Source organism: Lepus europaeus, chromosome 17 (genome assembly GCF_033115175.1).
Source record: "Lepus europaeus isolate LE1 chromosome 17, mLepTim1.pri, whole genome shotgun sequence".
Lineage (NCBI taxonomy): Eukaryota > Metazoa > Chordata > Mammalia > Lagomorpha > Leporidae > Lepus > Lepus europaeus.
In genome coordinates, this window is record NC_084843.1 from 72,134,773 (window position 1) to 72,155,577 (window position 20,805).

Sequence of the window (20,805 nt, forward strand, 5' to 3'; positions counted from 1 at the left end):
CCATTGTCACAGGCAGCAGCCTAACTCTATGCTTTAAATGTTATTTCCTCTTCTGTCCTGTTTAAATGCATGATATTTTATATATAATTAAGTAATGTTTACAACACTTGATTTTCTAGGAAGGGCAGATTATGATACTGACTTCAGAAAGTGTTCAGTATTCTGAATTATAACATTCATTAGATTAGATGAGCACTTTATAGATCGTGCAGTATAATGGCATATTCTTTATTTACTAGTATGTAATTGACAAATGCATCTGTTTGATATTATTAGTATTGACTGCCTTATATCAATAGCTGCTTAAAATAATTTCAGATCTAGCTTCTTTCTGGTGGAGGAATAAAGCTTGTGGTTTTATTTTTGTCTTGTTCCTATGTAGTGTTTTCACTCCTTTGATTATTTCAGTTGTCTTCCATTTACATTGTGTTTCTATTTGAAATTTATCATAACTGCTCTGTCAGTCCAGAGAGCATCTGTGGAGCTACAAGGTTTTGCATCTTTGCCCTGCAAATTGAAAGTTAGCTATTGGAGCATTATAACCTAGAAGGGGATATTATTTGATTTGCAATTTTAAAATGCTCTACATGAAGGTTGAGTTAGAGGGGAGGTAGACAGGATGTTGGAAGCTATTGTTTAAGAGAGATGGTAGTGGCTTGTGTTCAAGGTAGTGGTGAGTAGAAACACAGAGGGGTAGACAGTTTTGAAAACTGGTTTGAGGGTACAGTTGCCCAAGTCCCATTATCAATTGAATGTATGAGAGAAAACATTACCTCCTCATGCCTTGCAATTATAGCTAGTGTTTCTGCTTGCATTCATTCTACCATATTACCAACTTCCCCATTCCTTATATTGTGAAATCTAAATTTTGGTAGGCTTTCTTCTCTCCATGACCTGTTTTCACCTTATTCTAGTCATATGATCACTTTTAATCTGTACTTCTACTGTATGCCTTGAATTATAGTTGATGCTTTATTATCTTGCTCATCTCTCCATTAGGTTTATGACACTAGGTAAGGACTTAATAATTTCTTATTGAAATGGATTCCATGGTGACAGGTGATAACATTGCCATTTCATTAAAAACAAATAGAAACACTGACATTACAAAGGTACTGTTTAATACAGTTCAGTATTTTCCATACATATTGTGACATAACCTATTAACAAAGTAAGTGTCTAAGGAGTCACGTGTCATAATAGCAAGCTGCAAGTGACTAAAAATGTGGTACTGGCATGGCTGTGACAGAAGAGGGGCTGCTTACGGAAAGCTGAGACGGTCTTAAGATAGGTAAATGGAAATCCGAAACTGATAATTGATATTTTCACCTGTGTGCTGACACAGAATCATAGAACGTGAGAAGGTAGAAGGGATTTGCTCCAACTTAGTTGTTACAGATAAGGAAGACAGAACCAGATGAGGAAACTTAAGTTTTTACTCAGCAGGTTTTTTTCTTTTCTTTTGACAGTCTGGAGAATCTTTCATGTACATTTATTTAACAGCATAGGTTTTTGTGTGTGTATGCTATTAATTCAACTTTTATATTTAAAAAAAACTTTAAATTTGTCAGCTATAGTTGTAATCTTTAGATATTTTTGTCTTCATTCAGTATGTTTCTTGTAGATTAAGTATATTATACTATAAAGCTAAACTAAGTAATTCTTTCTTAAGCATCTGCTATATCCCAGACATTGTTAAGTTCTAAGGACACTGAGATGGAAAAGGCTATTACATGGTCTTGTGTAATAGGCAGATATATAAGGGATTTTCAGAAATTTCATGTAAAAATGTGTTTTGAAAAAGTTTGCATGGATTTCAAATATTTTTTGTACCAAAGTAAACTCATCTTTTAATTCAATATCCATGTGCTTTCTGAGGTATTCTTGTATCATAAACATTATCATAGTGTGGATTTATAAGAGGTACCATGTTAAGATTAGAATGCACGTAGAATCGAAATACATTAGGGAAATGTAACTATGTGTTCAGAAGATTTCAAAGAGGATGTACCATCTGAGCTATTTTGAAGTATGAATTCAAGGTTGACCAATTGGCTGAGGAAATGAGAAGGTGAGCATGGCAGACATAGGGAAGGGACAGCATGTATGATGGCAGGGTGGTGTCACAAAGTCACACTTTAAAAAAAAAAAAGATTAATTTTTTTATTTGAAAGGCAGAAAGAGGAAGTGTATGTGTATGTGTGTATGTATGAGTGAGAGAGAGAGAGAGAGAGAATCTTCCATTCACTGGTTTATTCCCCAAATGGCTGCATGGTCAGGCTGAAACCGGGAGCCTGGAGCTCCTTCCAGGTCTCCCAAATAGGAGGCAGGGGTCTAAGCACTTGCCATAAGCTGTTGGTTTCCCAGGTGTATTAGCAGGGAGCTGGATCAGAAGTAGAGCAGCCAGAACACAAACTGGTGCCCATTATGGGATGCTGGCATTGTAGGCAGTAGCTTAACCTGTTGTACCACAATGCCTGTTCCCAAAATCACATAAGAGTATCAGGTGTGAGGTGGAGAGTGGTTGGAGGAAAAGCTAGGAAAACACAGAGGAAAGAAAGAAAAATCTTGTATCACAAACTGAAAATACAAATGATAATTTCAAATCAAAATTTTTAAATAGTATAAGACAGATACAGTATTAAATATCATATCAGTATTTTTTTCAAATCTTCATACACACTTCCCATTTATATATGAGACTATAAGCATTTTTTTTCCTAGGCATTTTTTCTTTAATAAAAATAGAATTGATAGACTAAATTCCTTCTAGGTCAAAGCTTTTGTTTCAGAGGAAAAAATTAATGAACTTAAAAGTAATTTGCTAATTAAATGAGAGAAATTTGTTCACCATCATGTCCTTTTTACCTAGGCATGGAATCTGGCATTGAACAGATGCATAATTAGTAATATTCATAGAGAAAATACTGAATTTTGTGAGTTGGATCGTGTAGATATAATAAACTTGTTACAGTTAATGAGGTTGCTAAAGTGAAACATTTAAATGTCTTTCATCAACAAGATTGAATTTAAGAGTTGTCAAAGTTGCTGTTCTAGCCTCAGTGAGTAATTAAACATCAGGCTGCTCTGTCCTACTATCCTGTGGTGATTAGCACCAACACCAGAACTTACTGCTTGCAGGCTCTTTGACTTTTTCCTGGTCTTTTGGTGGTACTCCACTTTATCCCCTTCCTGGTTTTAGGAGTGCAACAACCTGTATTTGCAGAAGCTGCTGACTTGGTAGTGTACGTTGCACAGAGGCACTAATGGAAAGTTTGTCTGTGGCATCTCTATCTTTTTAGTATGTGATGCAGCAGAAAATAGTGTAACATAAGACAGCCATCATGAAACCAACTTTCAGATGTATAATTAGTGTCTTGGATGGCGTAACCTGTAGCGTCCTTCCTTCCTAAGAGGTTACATCAAGTAATTTGAGACTTTCAGCTTATTCTGACTATTTTGTTTTTCTTTTCCTGTTTTCTGGAACTGGCCTTGGTATCTCTTTCCTTATTTTTGGTGCTGGAAGACATGAGGACATCTGTATTGAAAATACATTCCCTCTGCTTGAAAATTTTTAATTTCTTAAATTGTATCTGTTTATTTCCAGGATTCTCTCTATTGGTGCTTTGTAGCCTTTTTGGTAATCCTGAGGGTGACAAGTAGAAACACTTTGTCTGCTCGTGGGACAGGATATATGGTATAGCTTGAGGTTTTGTTGTTGTTACTGTTTTTAGCTTTTTTGTGTTTTGAACTGATTTTAGATTACAGAGAAATTGCAAGGAATAAACTTTTTGTGTACCTTTCATTCATCATCTCCTAATGTTAACGTGTTGTAATATGATCATAATACAATGATCAAAACCAGGAAATTAAGTTTGACATAATACCTAATCTGGAGACTTCATTTGAATTTTGCCATTTTCCCCATTTTCCCCAGGATCCTGTGTTATATTTGGTAGTCCATGTCCTTAGAATCTCCAGTCTGTGACACTTCTGAGTCTTGTTCTTTCATAATCTTGTTACTTATGAAGATTAACTCATTAGAGAACTAATTAGTATTGTGGAGGCAGAGACTGAAATTTTGAAGCATTCTATTTTTTACACTTTTGCCCATTAATTTTAGCATCTGCTGACTATTAACTGGGATTCTATAAGGCAGATCTGTTCTCTCTTCCAATTTATTTAAGTAAACTGTGTCAGTCATTCATGGGTATTTATTTTTGTTTTGTGTGTATAATCCTTTATTCCTTTAATTTATGCTGTTGCTGAGATTGTTCAAAATTTGGCTATTGGGATTGCCTTCAGTTTGGTTCCTTTGTCTTTCTGGCTTGCCTCATTGTTTTTTGACCACTTTCTTTTTTTCTGGGATCTCAAGATATTCATCTTATATTTTCTCTGCTCCAGCCCTCAAATCATCATTGAGATTTAGAAACCAAGATTTGGAGGCTAAGTGTGGTCTTTGCTACTGGGGTATAATTGCTCTAAGGTCCTACGACAGACAGAGCTTGGGATCATATGTGTATGCACACATTATTTATTTCTGTATCAGTCTGTATTTATGTTAAAGATGAAGTTCATGCTGATACTTTTGATACCAGGCCAAGCTCAGAGTTCATGCTGGCCTTTTCCTTATTTTTAATACTTTGCTTGGAGAGTGAGAAACCTGGCTCTCGTTAACCAAAGTGTATTTTCCTAGTTGTTTAGTCCTAGTGTGTGTGTGTGTATGTGTGTGTATTAGGGATCTATTGTAAAATATACATAATAAAATATATCACACAAATACATTCTCTTACTATAGTGTATAGTATTTCTGTGCACATATATACGGTTTCTGAATTGCTAACATGTAGCCCATGAAAGATAAATTTGCTAATGTAATATTTGCTCGCCATTCTTTTGTCACTTTAGCCTTACAATATACAATTGAAGTACTATTTTCCAAGTTTACGTAGATTAGTTCTTTTAATTCTCATCCTCTTCAGTCTGGTTGTTATTCATTTATCATACTGTTAGGTTTGTTTGCTACCGTTTGTATTTCATTGTGGGTTACCCACCACATAATGGATAATTTTAAGTATTTGCTTCATATTCACCTTAGAGAGAGCTTTTTTTTTTTTTTAAATGTTATAACAGGCAGAATTAGACAGTGAGAGAGAGAGACAGAGAGAAAGGTCTTCCTTCTGTTGGTTCGCTCCCCAGAGCAGAGAGCTGGACTGGAAGAGGAGCAACCGGGACTAGAACTCAGCGCCCATATGGGATGCCGGCGCTGCAGGCGGAGGATTAACTAAGTGAGCCATGGCGCCAGCCCCATCATAGAGAGCTTTCTTATTATTTTTTGTACTGCTCTGTTTTTGTAGATATATATTGCTTATATTCAGGTCCTCTCCTCACAATGGATGTTAAGATCATTTATAATATTTTTGGATTATAAACCATGTTTTCCTCTGTAGGAGATTCTGCATCTTTGGAATTTCCAGAATGATAGGTGAGTCAGGATGAGGGTAGGGTAGGCCATGCCCAAAGGGACAGACATATGATTAGATTGGGGCTTTGAGCCCTATGGTATTAGTTTGACATCTGAGGCAGGTAGGAGAGGGTACTGGAGATTGAATTCAGTCATGTGGATAATAATTCACTCATGTCCAGGTAATTGAAAAACTCCTGAATGGTGAATCCTGAGTGAGCTTCTCTGGTTAAGAATACTCTGTGCATATGGTTACACAGAATTGTGGCAGGGAGGGGACCTGTCCTGTCTTCCTGGGGAGAAGGCACGGAAGCTTTGCATTTGGCAGCATCCAAGACCATGATTTCTGTGTCTCTTTTCAATAGTCATAATTTTTATCCTTTTTCATGTGATAAAACTGTAACCGGCCGGCGCCATGGCTAACAGGCTAATCCTCCGCCTTGCGGCGCCGGTACACCGGGTTCTAGTCCCGGTTTGGGCGCCAGATTCTATCCTGGTTGCCCCTCTTCCAGGCCAGCTCTTTGCCATGGCCTGGGAAGGCAGTGGAGGATGGCCCAAGTCCTTGGGCCCTGTACCCCATGGGAGACCAGGAGAAGCACCTGGCTGCTGGATTTGGATCAGCGAGATGCTCTGTCCACAGCGGCCATTGGAGGGTGAACCAATGGCAAAAAGGAAGACCTTTCTCTCTGTCTCTCTCTCTCACTGTCCACTCTGCCTGTCAAAACAAAACAAAACAAAACAAAAAAAAACACAAAAACTGTAACCATAAATAGGAGGTACAGTGCTTTGCTGAGTTCTGTGAGTTGTTCTGACAAATCAAACCAGAGGGAGTAGTGGATTTTGTAGTCAGTTGGTCAGGAGTGTGGGTGCTCTGAGCCTATAGCTCTCTAGAGTTAGGTTGTTCTTAGGGAAGATTGAATTCTTAAGCCTAACTCTGAAAAAGTAGAATTTGCTAGAATGATGCCTAACTCTGAAAAAGTAGAATTTGCTAGAATGATCCTGACTGAAATGCGGTTTAGGAAGAGAAGGGATGGAAGGGCAGGAGATGAGGAATGTTTCATTCTTGGCTGCTTCCTCCTTGCTTATATGAAATTACAGCTACACTGTAATCTGTTACTAAAGGTAAAGATTATGGGATGGAATTTAAAAAGTAGAGACTCAGTGGAGATTGCTCATTAGCTACTTTAGAAAGTGCAGAATAATAAGAAACAAGCTAAATGTACAACCTTAGTCATTGTTGCTGGTAATAGCTGAGATGAAAATAAGAGAGTGCTAGCTAAGCTTGATCCCAGGCCAAGCTTAGATTTTAGTCTGAGCTGCAACCATTAATGTGAAATCTGCTCCCAATGGAAAAGATTATTCTACAATAAAGGACAGTAGTAATTATTATGGCCTCTGGTTACCAGGGAGGATGGTTGTGGGGAGGGCAAAATCAAGAAAGTACTGAAACCAGGAGGTACAGTGCCGAGGAGTTGTCTTGCTTTCTGGATTTGTCTCATCGGTGTCTTGAAAATATTTACTAAAGTGGATTATGAGGCTAATTTAGGGGCAATATTTTTGGTTTTAAATGCTACAAAGTAGATGAGAAATGATATGAGACTCACTATTGAACAATCATAGGAGGCTTTACACATCCACACACAACAGGTTATTCCTGTGGTAGCAGGAAATTACGTAAAAGTTGCTATAAAATTTGTTTGCCTGAGAAGAGGGGCTATCATTCAATAGTGAGTCTGGTCTTCCTTCCATGTTCGGTAGATAACATTGTGTTAACAGTAAATGTTTGCAGAGACTTGGCTTTTGGAGGTAGGCTGGGTAAAGAGGCTGTCTAGTAATAAAATGAATTGAGTTTTTTCTCGTAGATGTTAATACTGACATTAGAAGCTCTAGTTTTCCTTAAGTGAGTTGTTAAGTTCTTTAGAAAAAACGATCCTGGCCTTTTGCCAAGAGATAAATTCTAACGTATCTGTCACTTTAAGATTGAGGATATGTATGAAAGGGAAAATAACGGCCAACTGGCTACCTTTGCTTTGCCTGTGTTCAGCTTCTTCTTCAGTCCTGCTTTCTTGAATTCTCTGAAGGGTTAGCTTTCGCCTCGGTATGCTATTCCTCCCCTCGTATTCTGGGTGATGGCTGATATTTTGGCTCTTCTTTCATTACTTTTCTGTGTGCTTTGAGTGCTCAGAATGGTTTAGTCTGGCCCGCTGTTGACTCCTCCATTCACTTGCTGTTATGGGTATGTTCTTTTTTGTTCTTCCTTGCATCTTCATTTGGCTGTCAGGATGAAGGCCTGGTAACTGTGTCTTGTGGCATTCCTGAGTGCTAAACTATTAATCTAAAACAAAAAATTAAGAATACATATTTTAATTTAATTTTTAAAAAGCTTTATTTTCAAGGAAAAGTTAGAGAGAGACAAGACAGACAGACAAGGAGATTGCTTTTCCATCTACTGGTTCATTCCCCAAATGGCCAACAATGGCTGAAGCCAGGTGCCTGGGACTCTGTCTGGGTCTCCCATGTGGGTGGCAGGGGCCATCTTCCACTGCTTTCCCAGGTGTATTAGCAGGGAGCTGGATCAGAAGTGGAACAGTGTACATATGGCCTGCTGGCATTGTAGGCAGTAGCTTAATCTGTCAGGTGCTGTAGATCCTAACTTCTCAGTATGTCTCATTACTGCCTGCTTTTTCTGACACTGATCGGGCTACTATGGTATGTCACATGGATTCTGCAGTAGCCTCAGACTTGGTGTCTTTGTCCTACTTTGGGCCAATCTCTACCCTGTAGCCACAATAATATTTCCTTAATGCAAATGTGAATTTGTCACTTACTAAAACTCTTAGTCTTGTTTATTTGGATATATACCATACTCAGAATTGTGCTTTTCGTATATCAGTATTGTTTTTTTAATCAAAATTACTGAGAATGTGTCTTGTGGTTGCCATGTGGAGGGGAGGATCAATCCCCCTCTTCCAGAGTTGATCAGACACCAAGACTGATGGTGCCACATGTATACCAAGAGTGTTGGAGAAGATTTATTATTCATGTGATGAGGCTTTCTGGGGAGAGTAGAGCAGGCAGCCAAACTGGTCCAGAATGGGTTGTGTGAACAGAAGAACAGGTGGCTCTGGTTTTTGTTGTGGTCAGAGGCTGGGCCAGCTTGAGGGTTCCCACATGCAGTCTGGGTTTGCATGATCCGAAATGGCTCTGATGGTGCCCAGGAAGGTCAACTTTATCTGACATGAACTTCTACTTATAAAAGTACGATGTCCTTGTTGGAGAAAGGTCAAAAGAATGTAAAGAGCATAATCACATGGAAGATTCTAACAGTCCTTTGGTTTTTCACATTGCAGACGTTCAACATTAAAGATGCCATCATGTTGTACTTAGATAATCTTGCATCTCCCGCTCTGTCCCACAGATCATCTGTCTATACAGTGAGGTAGATTTCTGAGACATCATCTGTAATGATTTGTTGATAAGCGTCAGCTTGGGCTATAAATGTGGGTGTTCTTCCCCTTTCTCTCACCTTTCCTCCCGTCTTAATTTGCTGTTTTCCTTCCTGTTCCATTGTGCTTTCTTAGTAAAGTTTCTTTTGTAAAGTGCTGTCGGTAATTGCATCCCTTTTACATTCATTGGAATGGACTCATTCCCATTCTTTGAAGCGGGTTTTTTTTTTTTTTTTTTTTTTTTGGTTTTTTAAACATAAAGTGAAAGGTACAGAACACCACATCAACAAGCATAGAATTTAGCAGTGGTGGTGCTGCTCCTTTTGCTGATGTGGTGCCTGTCCATAAGCCCTACCCTAGGCTTAGAATGCAAGCTTTTGTTGCTTACATATATATATATATATATATATATTTTTTTTTGCCATGGCCTTAATTGTCCATTTTGGCCCAGAACACACAACAGTATATTGTTTCACACGCACTCAGACACATAAGGGGACTTCTAAAAGTCTGTGGAAAATAGATTTAAAAGATAAGTCTATTTCAGTGCAAGATTTGGACATCCTTGCATAATTTTTCGTAATAAAGAATTTTTTGAAGAACCTCTATAGATACACAAAACAGCGCAAGTGTTCTTCTAGAGGATATGATTGGTTCATAAAATTATGTAAGTCATAATACTGCAAAAAGTGAGAAAACAAACAGGTACTATAAACAATAATAGCAAAGGTAAAAAAAACACTTCACAATTCTAAGAGACTTAATCTGTTTTGTTTTCCTTCCAACTTTTTAAATCCATATTATAAATTTTTTATGGTAAAATGAATAATTTTTTACATGTTCTTTTAGAGACCTGCCTCTCTTTTCTTTTCACTTAACATCTATTTTTTTGGAGTGGAAGAAACATATTTTTCTTTTAAGATGAAATCTTGTGTTTGTACTAATAATTCCCATTCAAACTAAGAAACCCAGAAGTTTTACTTAATTTTATTACATCTTTACCTCACACTTTTCCTAGGATGAGAATTTGTTTTCAATTAATGTCAGAATGGTAACTCATTTTATTTTATACAGTCATTTCAGAATAATAATAATTACAGTATTACCATGCATAATAATAATCAAAAAACAGTTTGAGTATTTTTGCCCCCTCTTGAAATAATTTGAGTATTATACCATCAATCTGATACATACTTAGATCTACTTATTTCATTCTGCTTTTGCCTGACAAGGATCACTGAAGCATTGTTTTTCAGAATTTTAATTTTTTATTTTTACTTGAACATATGTATGGTGTGCAATGCGATATTTCAATGCATGCATACAGTGTGTCATGATCAGATCAGAGTAATTGGTATATCCACCATTGCAAATATTTCCCATTTCTTTGTGATGGCAGCATTCAAAATCCTCTCTCCTAGATACTCTGACATGCAGAATTAAGTACTGCCAGCCATGGTTGCCCTCCTGTGCTTTAGGACTTTAGAAGCTGTTCTTCCTGTCTATATGCACCTTGGACCTGTTAACCAGGCCCTTCTGTATTCCCACCTTTTTCCAGCCTCTGATAATCAGTATTCTACCCTCTACTTGTATGGAGATTAACTTTTTAAGGGAAGCATTATTTTAAAATAAAAAGTGATTGGAAAAGACCCAGTATGTTTGCTCCCAGTTAGCATCTTTCTATGTCCATAAGATTATCTTTAGTATCTTTTTTTAAGAACAACAATATACCATTGTATTACTATACCATACTTTCTGTTTAGCCATTTTTCTGTTGTTGGGCATTAAATCGTTTCTGCCTTTTTCCATTCCTAACAATGCTGCAATGACCATTCTTAAACATTTTGTCCATTTGTCTCTTTTTCTTTTTCTTAAATTTTATTTACTTATTTAAAAGGCAGAGTTATAGAGAGGTAGAGGCAGACAGAGAGAGGCCTTCCACCCTCTGGTCCACTCCCAGATGGCTGCAACAGCTGGAGCTGCACCAGTAATCTGAAGCCAGGAAGCCAGGAGCTTTTTCTAGCTCTCCTGCATGGGTGCAGGGACCCAAGGACTTGGGCCATCTCTTACTATTTTCCCAGGCCATAGCAAAGAGCTGGATTGGAAGTGGAGCATTCGGACTGGAACCAGCACCCATAAGGGATGCTGGCACTGCAGGCGGCGGCTTCACCTGATATGCCACAGGGCCGGCCCCCTACTTGCCTGTTTCTAAGGGATAACTTCTTAAGGAAAAATAATTCCATTTTTAAGGAATGCTTTACCTGAATTTTGATAACTTGGTATCTAAACAGTGCGTGTGAATGTATTCCTCCTGGTATAGATTCTTCTCATTTGTGATAAATCAACATTGTGGTAGCATGCTTTCCTATATCGTATTCCCTGGCCATTTATTTTGTGTTTGTGAATTGAAATTATACCTTTTGCCAGTTTTTTTTCATGTTCATCTTTTGTTACCATCTTCACAAATTTTTTTATTTTTAGAAAGACTACATGAACATACTTTTAAAAATTTGTGGAAAATGTAATTTAAGATTGATTTATTTTGGCACAAAAATTTTGAAATAGGTGCATAGTTTTTTCTTTTCTTTTTTTTTTTTTTCACAGGCAGAGTGGACAGTGAGACAGAGAGAGAGGTCTTCCTTTTCTGTTGGTTTACCCCACAATGGCCACTGTGGCCGGCGCATCACGCTGATCCGAAGCCAGGAGCCATGTGCTTCCTCCTGGTCTCCCATGCTGGTGCGGGGCCCAAGCACTTGGGCCATCTTCCACTGCACTCCCGGGCCACAGCAGAGAGCTGGACTGGAAGAGGAGCAACCGGGACAGAATCCAGCGCCCCTACTGGGACTAGAACTTGGTGTGCCGGCGCCGCAGGCAGTGGATTAGCCTATTGAGCCACAGCTCCAGCTAGTTTTTTCGTAATAGGAATTTCCACAAACTTTTTGCATACCCCTTGTGTATGCATGGATTAAGTTTTTGTTTGATTCTTTTGGCTTTAGAACAAGAGTGTTTGAAAGAAAGCACTTCTTTTTCTTAGGTGAGATGATAGTAAAGTTGAAAATAGAACACAGTTGGGACTACTTGTGTCAGTTTAAATAGTCTAGTTCTTTCATAGAAAAAGAACAAATTTAGTCAAACTGAAGGTGGTAGGGTGCTAATGGTAGTTAGTAGGAGGTGAATTTGGCACAAGAAAGACATGGAATAGTTCCATCTTCATAGGCTTATTTCATTATTTTATATAAGTGGTCCAGTTCTTAAAAAATGACAAAACACAGTGTTTCACACGAAATATGAGTACATTTTGAGTGATTCTTCACTATTTTTGATGGTTCATGATATCAGGAAGTTGTTAAAAATTCAAGAACTCCAAGCTGGCACTGTGGCGTAGTAGGTAAAGCCACAACCTGCAGTGCCGGCATCCCATATGGGCGCTGGTTTGAATCCCTGCTGCTTCCTTCGATTCAGCTCTCTGCTATGGCCTGGGAAAGCAGTGGAAGATGGCCAAGTCCTTGGGTCCCTGCACCCACGTAGGAGACCAGGAAGCTCCTGGCTCCTGGCTTCAGATCAGTGCAGCTCTGGCTGTTGTGGCCATCTGGGGAGTGAACCAGCAGATGGAAGATCTCTCTCTCTCTCTCTCTCTCTCTCTCTCTGCTTTTGCCTCTCTGTAACTCTGCCTTTTAAATAAATAAATCTTTAAAAAAAAATCAAGAACTCAGGAGCTATTTTGGCCAAGTATTTAGGCATTAGTTTGGTCATATATAATATAGTGATTGTGTGAGTAACAGACTCATGGAGTTAATAGTAATGATTAAATAAGTAAATTAATGTTTGTAAAATTCTTAAAGAATAACTTACACATTAGCACTGTGTATCTTTTATTTGTAATGAAAATAAGATCTATTATGGAATAATAACTAGAGGGAAGATGATTAGGAGACAATGTTACAAATGGCTTAATTAAATAAACCAGTTGAACCTATATTTTTTAAATTAAAAAATTTTACATTAGCTGTACAACACAAACATTTAATAAATCTGAGGTATCTTGGGAAGATATTTCAAAACCAGCGGTTAAACTCATACACATCCTTGGAGCTAGGTTATATAACATGTTCTTTACTGCTTTGTTCACAGGATATTCTGAATAATCTTGAATCATGTGACCTTGAGGATGATGACCTTATGCTTGATGTGGATCTGCCTGAGGATGCTCCTCTTGAAAATGGTGAGTTGGGTCATGGGCAGCCTGCAGTGGCATATGCTTGAGCTCCTTGACTTTAGCCAATTTGATGTTTATTAACTAACAGACTTCGTAATATCAAAGGAGCCTTTCAGATTGGTTTTAAAATCATGCAAAATAGGTTCATTTGCGAAGTAACCTAAATATTCAAAACCTCATTCTGTAGGTTTTGGATATGATTCTGTGTGGTTCAGTAACACTGTCTGCCTGTATCATAAAGTAAGTGGGAGATTGGATTTTTTTTTTCCTGCTATATATACATACTCAGTTTTCCCTATTTATGACTCATTTTCATTTTTTAAAAAAGATTTATTTATTTTTTACTTGAGAGTCCCAGAGTTATACATAGAGAGGAGAGGCAGAAAGAGAGGTCTTCCATCCGCTGGTTCACTCCCCAATTGGCTGCAACGGCCGGAACTGCACCAATCTGAAGCCAGGAGCCAGGAGCTTCTTCCGGGTCTCCCACATGGGTGCAGGGGCCCAAGGACTTGGGCCGTCTTCTGCTGCTTTCCCGGGCCACAGTAGAGAGCTGGATCAGAAGTGGAGCAGCCGGGACTCGAACCGACACCCATGTGGGATGCCGGCGCTTCAGGCCAGAGCATTAACTCACTGCACCACAGCGCCGGCCTCTCCTTTTCATTTTAAGAAGAAATATATTTAGAGAAACATATCATTTGACTTATATAATAGTATATTAATTTCATAAGTATCTTTAAAAGATCGGTTCTTGGAAAGTGGTGGTTGAATCCTGGCTGTCAGTTGCAGAGCTGTGCTCTCAACCTCTGTGCTGCCTCTGCTCACTCAGACCTTTTTTACTCCCAGTTTCATTTTCCTTTTTTACTCCAGTTCCCATCTGTCTTCCATCTGAATCTCAGTAATGACTGGAGTAGAGCTTTAGATAATCCATATGCAAGTGGGGGACTTGGGTTCTCATGCTCCAGTGACATAATATTTGTAGGGCTTTCTTTCATAAGGGCTGGTAGAGAACCAGAGATCAGCATGGGAACCCCTGGAGCAAGAGCTGAAATGGGAATCCTCATAGGGAGAGAAGTGACTTCAGAGATCTGAGGATTCCCTGTCAGTCAACATTTGTCTATTTTCCCAGGCTTCCCTTGGGTCAGGGGTAAACTACAAAGGGTAAATAGCATCCTTTCTAGCCATGGTGTTGAAAAAATGCAAGGATATTTCCCAGAAGGGCAATATATTTTTTTTTCTTACTGGCTGGAATGCTGCATAGCAGTTGATCTACAAAATAAATTAGTTGGGATGGCTTAGGCTTTCAGGCTGGGCCTCAGCACTGAGACTCTGAATGACCATACTCACCCTTAGATTTTTTGGTTGAGAGGAGGGTAGGAATGTTACAAGGACTGGCAGAGGTTTAAGGAGTCTTATGATTCACGAGAGTGCTTAAAAACATTTGTGAAATATGCATTATATGTATTTTAAGATTTATTTATTTATTTGAAAGAGTGGCAGGGAGAGGGAGGGAGGGAAAAGAGAGAGAGAGAGAACAAGTGATTAAGATCACACTTCCATCCATTGGTTCACCCTTGAAATGGCTCCAACAGCTGAGACTGGGCCAGGCCACAGTTAGGAGCCTGGAACTCAGTCTGGGTCTCCCATGTGGTGGCAGAGACCATCCTCTGCTACTTTCCCAGTCGTATCGATAGGAAGCTGGATCAGAAGTGGAGTAACTGGTTCTTGAGCCAGCACTCCAGTATGGGATGTGGTTATCCCAAGTCACAGCTGAATCCCTCTGCCAGACCCATTTTTTTTTTAAAAAAAGATTTATTTATTTTTTGGAGAGAGGAAATTTGCATTATCTTTTAATTTCTTTTTTTAATTTTTAAATTTTTAAAATTTATTTATTTTTTGACAGGCAGAGTGGACAGTGAGAGAGAGAGAGACAGAGAGAAAGGTCTTCCTTTGCCGTTGGTTCACCCTACAATGGCCGCAGCGGCCGGCACGCTGCGGCCGGCGCATCGCGCTGATCCGAAGGCAGGAGCCAGGTGCTTCTGGTTTCCCATGCGGGTGCAGGGCCCAAGCACTTGGGCCATCCTCCACTGCACTCCTGGGCCGTAGCAGAGAACCAGCCTGGAAAAGGGGCAACTGGGACTAGAAGCTGGTGTGCTGGCGCTGTAGGCGGAGGATTAGTCTATTGAGCCGCAGCGCCGGCCTATCTTTTAATTTCATATGTTGATTTTAGTCCTTTATAAAAGGCTTCTGGTCTTTGAGGATATTATGCAAGTGTAGAGAGAGGTTTAGATTGGTTACTCCGAATGTTATTGTGTCAGCCCTATTAAATCATTGAGATCTTTGGTTTTGGGTTTGATTTGGGTACAAGTTTGCTATGAACTAATTGTGAATAGGGGAATGTGGAGTACTTAAGGAAGAAGTCTTGAGAATATTTATCTGGCAATTGAATTTGTTCAGAAAATATTTTTCTTTTAAGGTAGCATATGTGGTAGCACAGTGAAGGAAAGAATATTTGTTGGCTAAATATTTCTTGGACGGTTAGGGGTTAGGATTTGGGGAATATCAGTGTTATTGGGGAAATCCATACCTGAGTATTTTGGTGACCCTGAGGGGTAGGCTAGGTAACAGTAGCAGGGTATAAGGTTGGTAATATAGTATATGTATCCATCAAACATTTGTAAGGTTGTTCTTCCATATTTAGAGAAATTGATCTTTGAGTTTCTAGGTAAAATAGGATATTGAAAATTTGATTTGCCCTGAGAACACTTTCATTAGTCACCTACTTTATTTTATTTTATTTTTTCTTCAGTTTCTTATCTCATGCAGGTTTTCCAGTGTCTTTGGAAAACAGTCTATTAAGAGACCCACATCTCCACTATTTATTTGTCTGGGTGGAGACATCTCATTGTTTTATGTGAATGCCTTTAATCTATTCTGAGCCTTACTCTGCACTTTTTTTCTAAGAGTTTTCAGGGGTTCATGCAAGTCTGGTGGTCCAGCTGTTTTCCAATTTCTTTCTTAAAGTGGAAGAAAATGAGGAAAATGGGGCACCTGCCTTTCAGAATCTTCTGGGTGCTGTTCACAGTTGTCCGTCTGTCTGCGATGCTGCAATGGATGTAGCCTTTCTTTTCTGGGCTCAAGACTTTGTTGACAGCCCCTGAAAATCCTTTCTGACCACTCTGAGCTCTTACATCACCTTCAGATCCTTCACACTTTGCTTTTTCAAACTTTTTATTTTTTTTTAATCTGGAATTCACTGATGTGTGAGTGAGTTGATGCAGATCTGGGAGCACTCTGTTATCGACTCCTAAAACTCCTAAATCCCTCTGCAGAGTGCTTCCAATCATGTTTTAGACTGTAGAAAGTATTACAGCATGTAGAGTAAGACAAGATTTTAAAATCAACCTGTAATAAGGAACATTGCACTTTGGAGTTATCTGGCCAGCTTTAGGGGAAGGGTAACAGACCAGAGGGAGAGATGGCCTAGAAGGAGCATACAATAAGGGAAGAGGAATTATAGGAGAAGGAACTTTAGGTTTGAATTGTGATTTGGCAAGATCTTAAAGAGATACCGTTGGGTTTTTAAAAAAGACTTATTTATTTGAAAGAGTTGTATAGAGAGGGAAAGACAGAGAGAGATTTTTCCATTCACTGATTCACTACCCATGTGGCTGCACTGGCCAGGCCTGGGCCAGGCCAAAACCAGGAGCCAAGAGCTTCTTCCAAGTGTCCCACATTGGTAGCAGGGGCCTGAGCACTTGAGCCATCCTCTATTGCTTTCCCCATACCATTTAGCAGGGCACTGGATCTAAAGTGGAGCATCTGGGGCACAAACTGTGACCCATGTGGGATGCCGGCATCACAGGCGGGTCTTTACCTGCTATGCCGCAACGCTGGCCCCACTGTTGTAATTTTTTAAAGTATGTTTTTCTTTTGTCTTCTCCAAGGACTTTTAAGGAAGTTATTTTGGAATCTGAACTTTTCTGGGGAGACCCATAGGTGTTTGAGATTTGCTCCATTTTTGTTCTAAGGTGTCTCTCTCATGAATAACTGTTATGTCAGAAGCACAGGTGTGTTGCCTTATTCTCTTGCTTTGGAACTTCTAGTGGCCACTCATTGTTGACGTTTGAAGCCTGGCATTTAGCATATCCTGGATAATTCTCGGGGTCCTGACTTTCCATGGCATGCACCTTCTTAGATATGCTGTTAACTCCTTTAGCCATTTGGTTTGAACTTTCCTTTGTTGAAAAATAGTCTTTCTAATTATTGCATGCCATAAGGCCACATTTTTCTAAACATTTTGTTAAAATATATGAGGACAGTAATGTCCTTGACCACTTCTGACTACTGAATTTTCTTCTAGAGATTAATCTTTGTATTTCAGTACTAATTGTATTCAATAATAACGTTTAATCCTTTTTTTTTTTTTTAAAAAGCTTTGCTTCTTTTAAACTACATTGTAATCAAAAGCTTTCTTTGCCAGATGGTGAAGCTTCCTGCATAGTCGGTGCTGGGGCTTTGTGATTTGGACTTTCTCCCTGCTATCTTGTAGGCAGTGGCTAGTCACAGATGGACTGCCTGTGCCACCCTTCACCTTTTGAGGACTCTGAGTTTTATAAGAGAAACAATCTGGGTGGCTTTTGATACAGTATTCCATTCCCTTATCTAATCAGAAAAGACTGGTATGATGAGAGTTAGACAAAGGCGTCCTTATATCACAGACCCCTAAGTTAGTCACAAAGTCCTGACACTGGTAAAAGAGCTACTCAGATCTGCTCCCTTTTAACTTTGGAGTAAAAGACCCTAAATTTATTCTCTAAATGGGAATCCTCAGCTCATAGTTAGGGCCAAATCTGGCCTGCAGATTTATTTGATCAGCACATGAGCTTAAAATTGTTTGTACTGGGATGCATTCAGATTCGCTTTTCCACAGAAACCACCACCATACTCTGTGTAGAGTGTTACCTCTTCAGAGGGACCTGCTTTCTTTCTTAGTCTTATTGTCCTGTTCTTCCTATACCAGACTCTGGAAATGTGGGTGTGTGTTTATTTGTATTATTTGCTTGAATGGCAGATACGCACATGCACACACACATACACACACAGGGAGAGAAATACTCGTTCACCTGTAAAACAGACATGTGCATGAGAGAAAAAGAAAGAGTGAGTGAGCACTAGCTCCTCCATTTGCTAGTTTCCTCCCCAAATGCCCACACCAACTAGTGCTGGGCCAGGCCAAAGCCAAGAGCCAGTAACTCAGTCCAAGTCTCCTGTAAGGTGGCAGGAACCAAACCACTTGAACCATCACCTGCTGCCTTCCCAGGATGCACAATAGCAAGAAATGGGAATCAGGAGTGGCCCTGGGACTTGGATCAGGCACTCTGAAATGGGATGCAGATGTCCCAGGTGGCAACCTAACCACTGTGTTAAATTTCTCATGTTGGATACTAGTTTTGATTTGTCTCCAGCTTATAATTTGTTTGCTTTCCATTTTCTTTACAATATTTTTTCTTTTATTGTGTTCATTAGTTCTTTTCAAAGAAACTGCTGAGGTTAGTTCACATACTCTTCTTAAGGACATTTTACAGTGTGTAAACATTAGGTGAGAGTCTGCAGGGCTACTTCCTGCAATATGGAAACGGTCATTTCTTTTAGAATTTAAGCTACTGTGTTTCAATTTTAGTATTAATCTTTTGCAGTCATGACAAATGTTTGTTTTCAATGCTTGTTTGCTATTATGCCCATAGCTGAGTTCAAGTTTCAATAAAGATCCCTCAGTTTTAGAATCTGCATGCGGTAGCAACAACCTTTAACAAACGTAAGAGTGGTTACATCAGTTTCTGCATTATAATTACCCACAATGTTTAACCCATGTCCTGGCTGTTTGCCTGGTTTGCTCGCTTCTTTTTACTCTGTATGCGCTGGATCCCTTCTTAAGAGCATACCAGGTGATTCTTAGGACAAAATTTCTTGCTTTGGGTACGAGTAGAATTCCTCCTGCCTGACTTAAGGAAACATAAATTCAGAACATTTATAAGTAGATGTATACTGCCACTTAGCTATGTAGTTTAAGCAAAGTAACATTAATGCTATATAGAAAAACTTGTGGGAATTAACTGAATCCATGAATGTAAATAAATGTGAATTCACAAATAGTACTGCCAAATGGACTAAACTCAAAGCAGCTTTAAATCTTCTTAAGATTATGTAAAAAAAAAATTTCTTGGTGTTGTGGCACAACAGGTTAGCTGCCACGTAGGACTCCAACATCCCGAGTCAGAGTGCTGGTTCCAGTCCTGGCTACTCTAACTCTGATCTAGCTTGCTGCTAGTGTGCCTGGGAAGGCAGTGGATGCTGGCTGAAGTGCTGCCGTCCATGTGGGAGACCTGGATAGAATTCCTGGCTTTGGACTTCAGCCTTGCCCAGCCCTGGCACTTTTGGCCATTTGGAGAGTGAGCTAGTGAACGGAAGCTCTGTCACCTGCCTTTCAAATAAATAAATCATAAAGATTATTTTTCTTGGGGCTGCTGCTATGGCATAGTGGATGAAGCTGCTGCCTGCAGTGCCAGCATCCCATATGGGCGCTGGTTCAAGTCCCAGCTGCTTCACTTCTGATCCAGCTCTCTGCTATGGCCTGAGAAAGCAGTAGAAGATGGCCCAAGTGCTTGGACCCCTGTACTCACATGGAAGACCCTGAAGAAGCTCCAGGCTCCTGGCTTCGGATTGGCACAGCTCCAACTATTGTGGCTGTTTGGGGAGTGAACCTGCAAATTGAAGACCTGTCTGTCTCTGTCTCTCTCTCTCTTCCTCTGCCTCTTTGTTACTTTGCCTTTCAAATAAATAAATCTCTAAAAAAAGAGATAATTTTTCTTTGCAACTGAATATTTTGTAGTTTTTTAAAAATATAATGGTCACCATGCTTTTTATTGTTAGGTTTTCTGCACATAAACTTATGAAATTGTTGATTGTTCTCAGATTTTAGACAAGAAGTTGTCTGCAATAATTTCAAATGCAAGGTTTCCTTCAAAATGTTTCTTAAAAATAACAGCAAAATTTGTATTCCCCTCCATGGACTTCTTTCTGTAAGAAGAATAAAAATTTCAGTGTCCTTTTAAAAACCTATTTAAATTGCTATGCATTTAGAGGAAATAGATTAAAAATTAGTTCAGTGCATTTGAGAATTGAGCATCATTTTATTTTTAAGTATCTTTTTTAAGTATTCTTTTCTTGAATGGGAACTTCGTTTTCACCTGTATACTGTAATGAATCAAGTGGCATATTCCAAGTTCAAGTTTTTGGTTAAGTAGAAGTCATTTGAATAAGTAAATTAAAAAAAAAAAACTTGGGAATTATATGGATTTCTGAGGCTTTTTATCACAAGGGATTCTGAACACGCAGGACTTGAGCTTTCCCGTGTACTAGTTCTCAGACTGGAGAAACCCTTCCTGCTCCAGGCTTGGTTAGCGTTCAGCTGTATTTTTAGCAACAGTCCTAACTCGGTAGCTATGTAAGCACTGAGCGAAGATGGAGTCACAGGGCAAACTGGGCTTGCTTCCCACAGGGAGGGCTGGGAGTTGAGCAGGAAGGAAGGCCTGTTCCGCCGTGCCTTCTATGCAACTATGTCTGAGTAGGCAGCCGGTAACACAATGTCGCCCTTGTACAAAGTAACTCTCTTAGTGAGT

At 39.3% G+C, this 20,805-nt stretch overlaps 1 protein-coding gene across 5 annotated transcripts in view; it reads left to right on the forward strand.

Annotated features, from left to right (window-relative positions):
• CCSER2 (coiled-coil serine rich protein 2) overlaps positions 1–20,805 on the forward strand; it is a 139,663-nt gene that overhangs the window by 51,966 nt on the left and 66,892 nt on the right. For all 5 annotated transcript variants that reach the window (XM_062214024.1, XM_062214025.1, XM_062214023.1 and 2 more), the window contains one exon: positions 13,042–13,132. In XM_062214024.1, the coding sequence (XP_062070008.1) occupies positions 13,042–13,132 (91 nt within the window). The remainder of the gene's footprint in view (positions 1–13,041; positions 13,133–20,805) is intronic.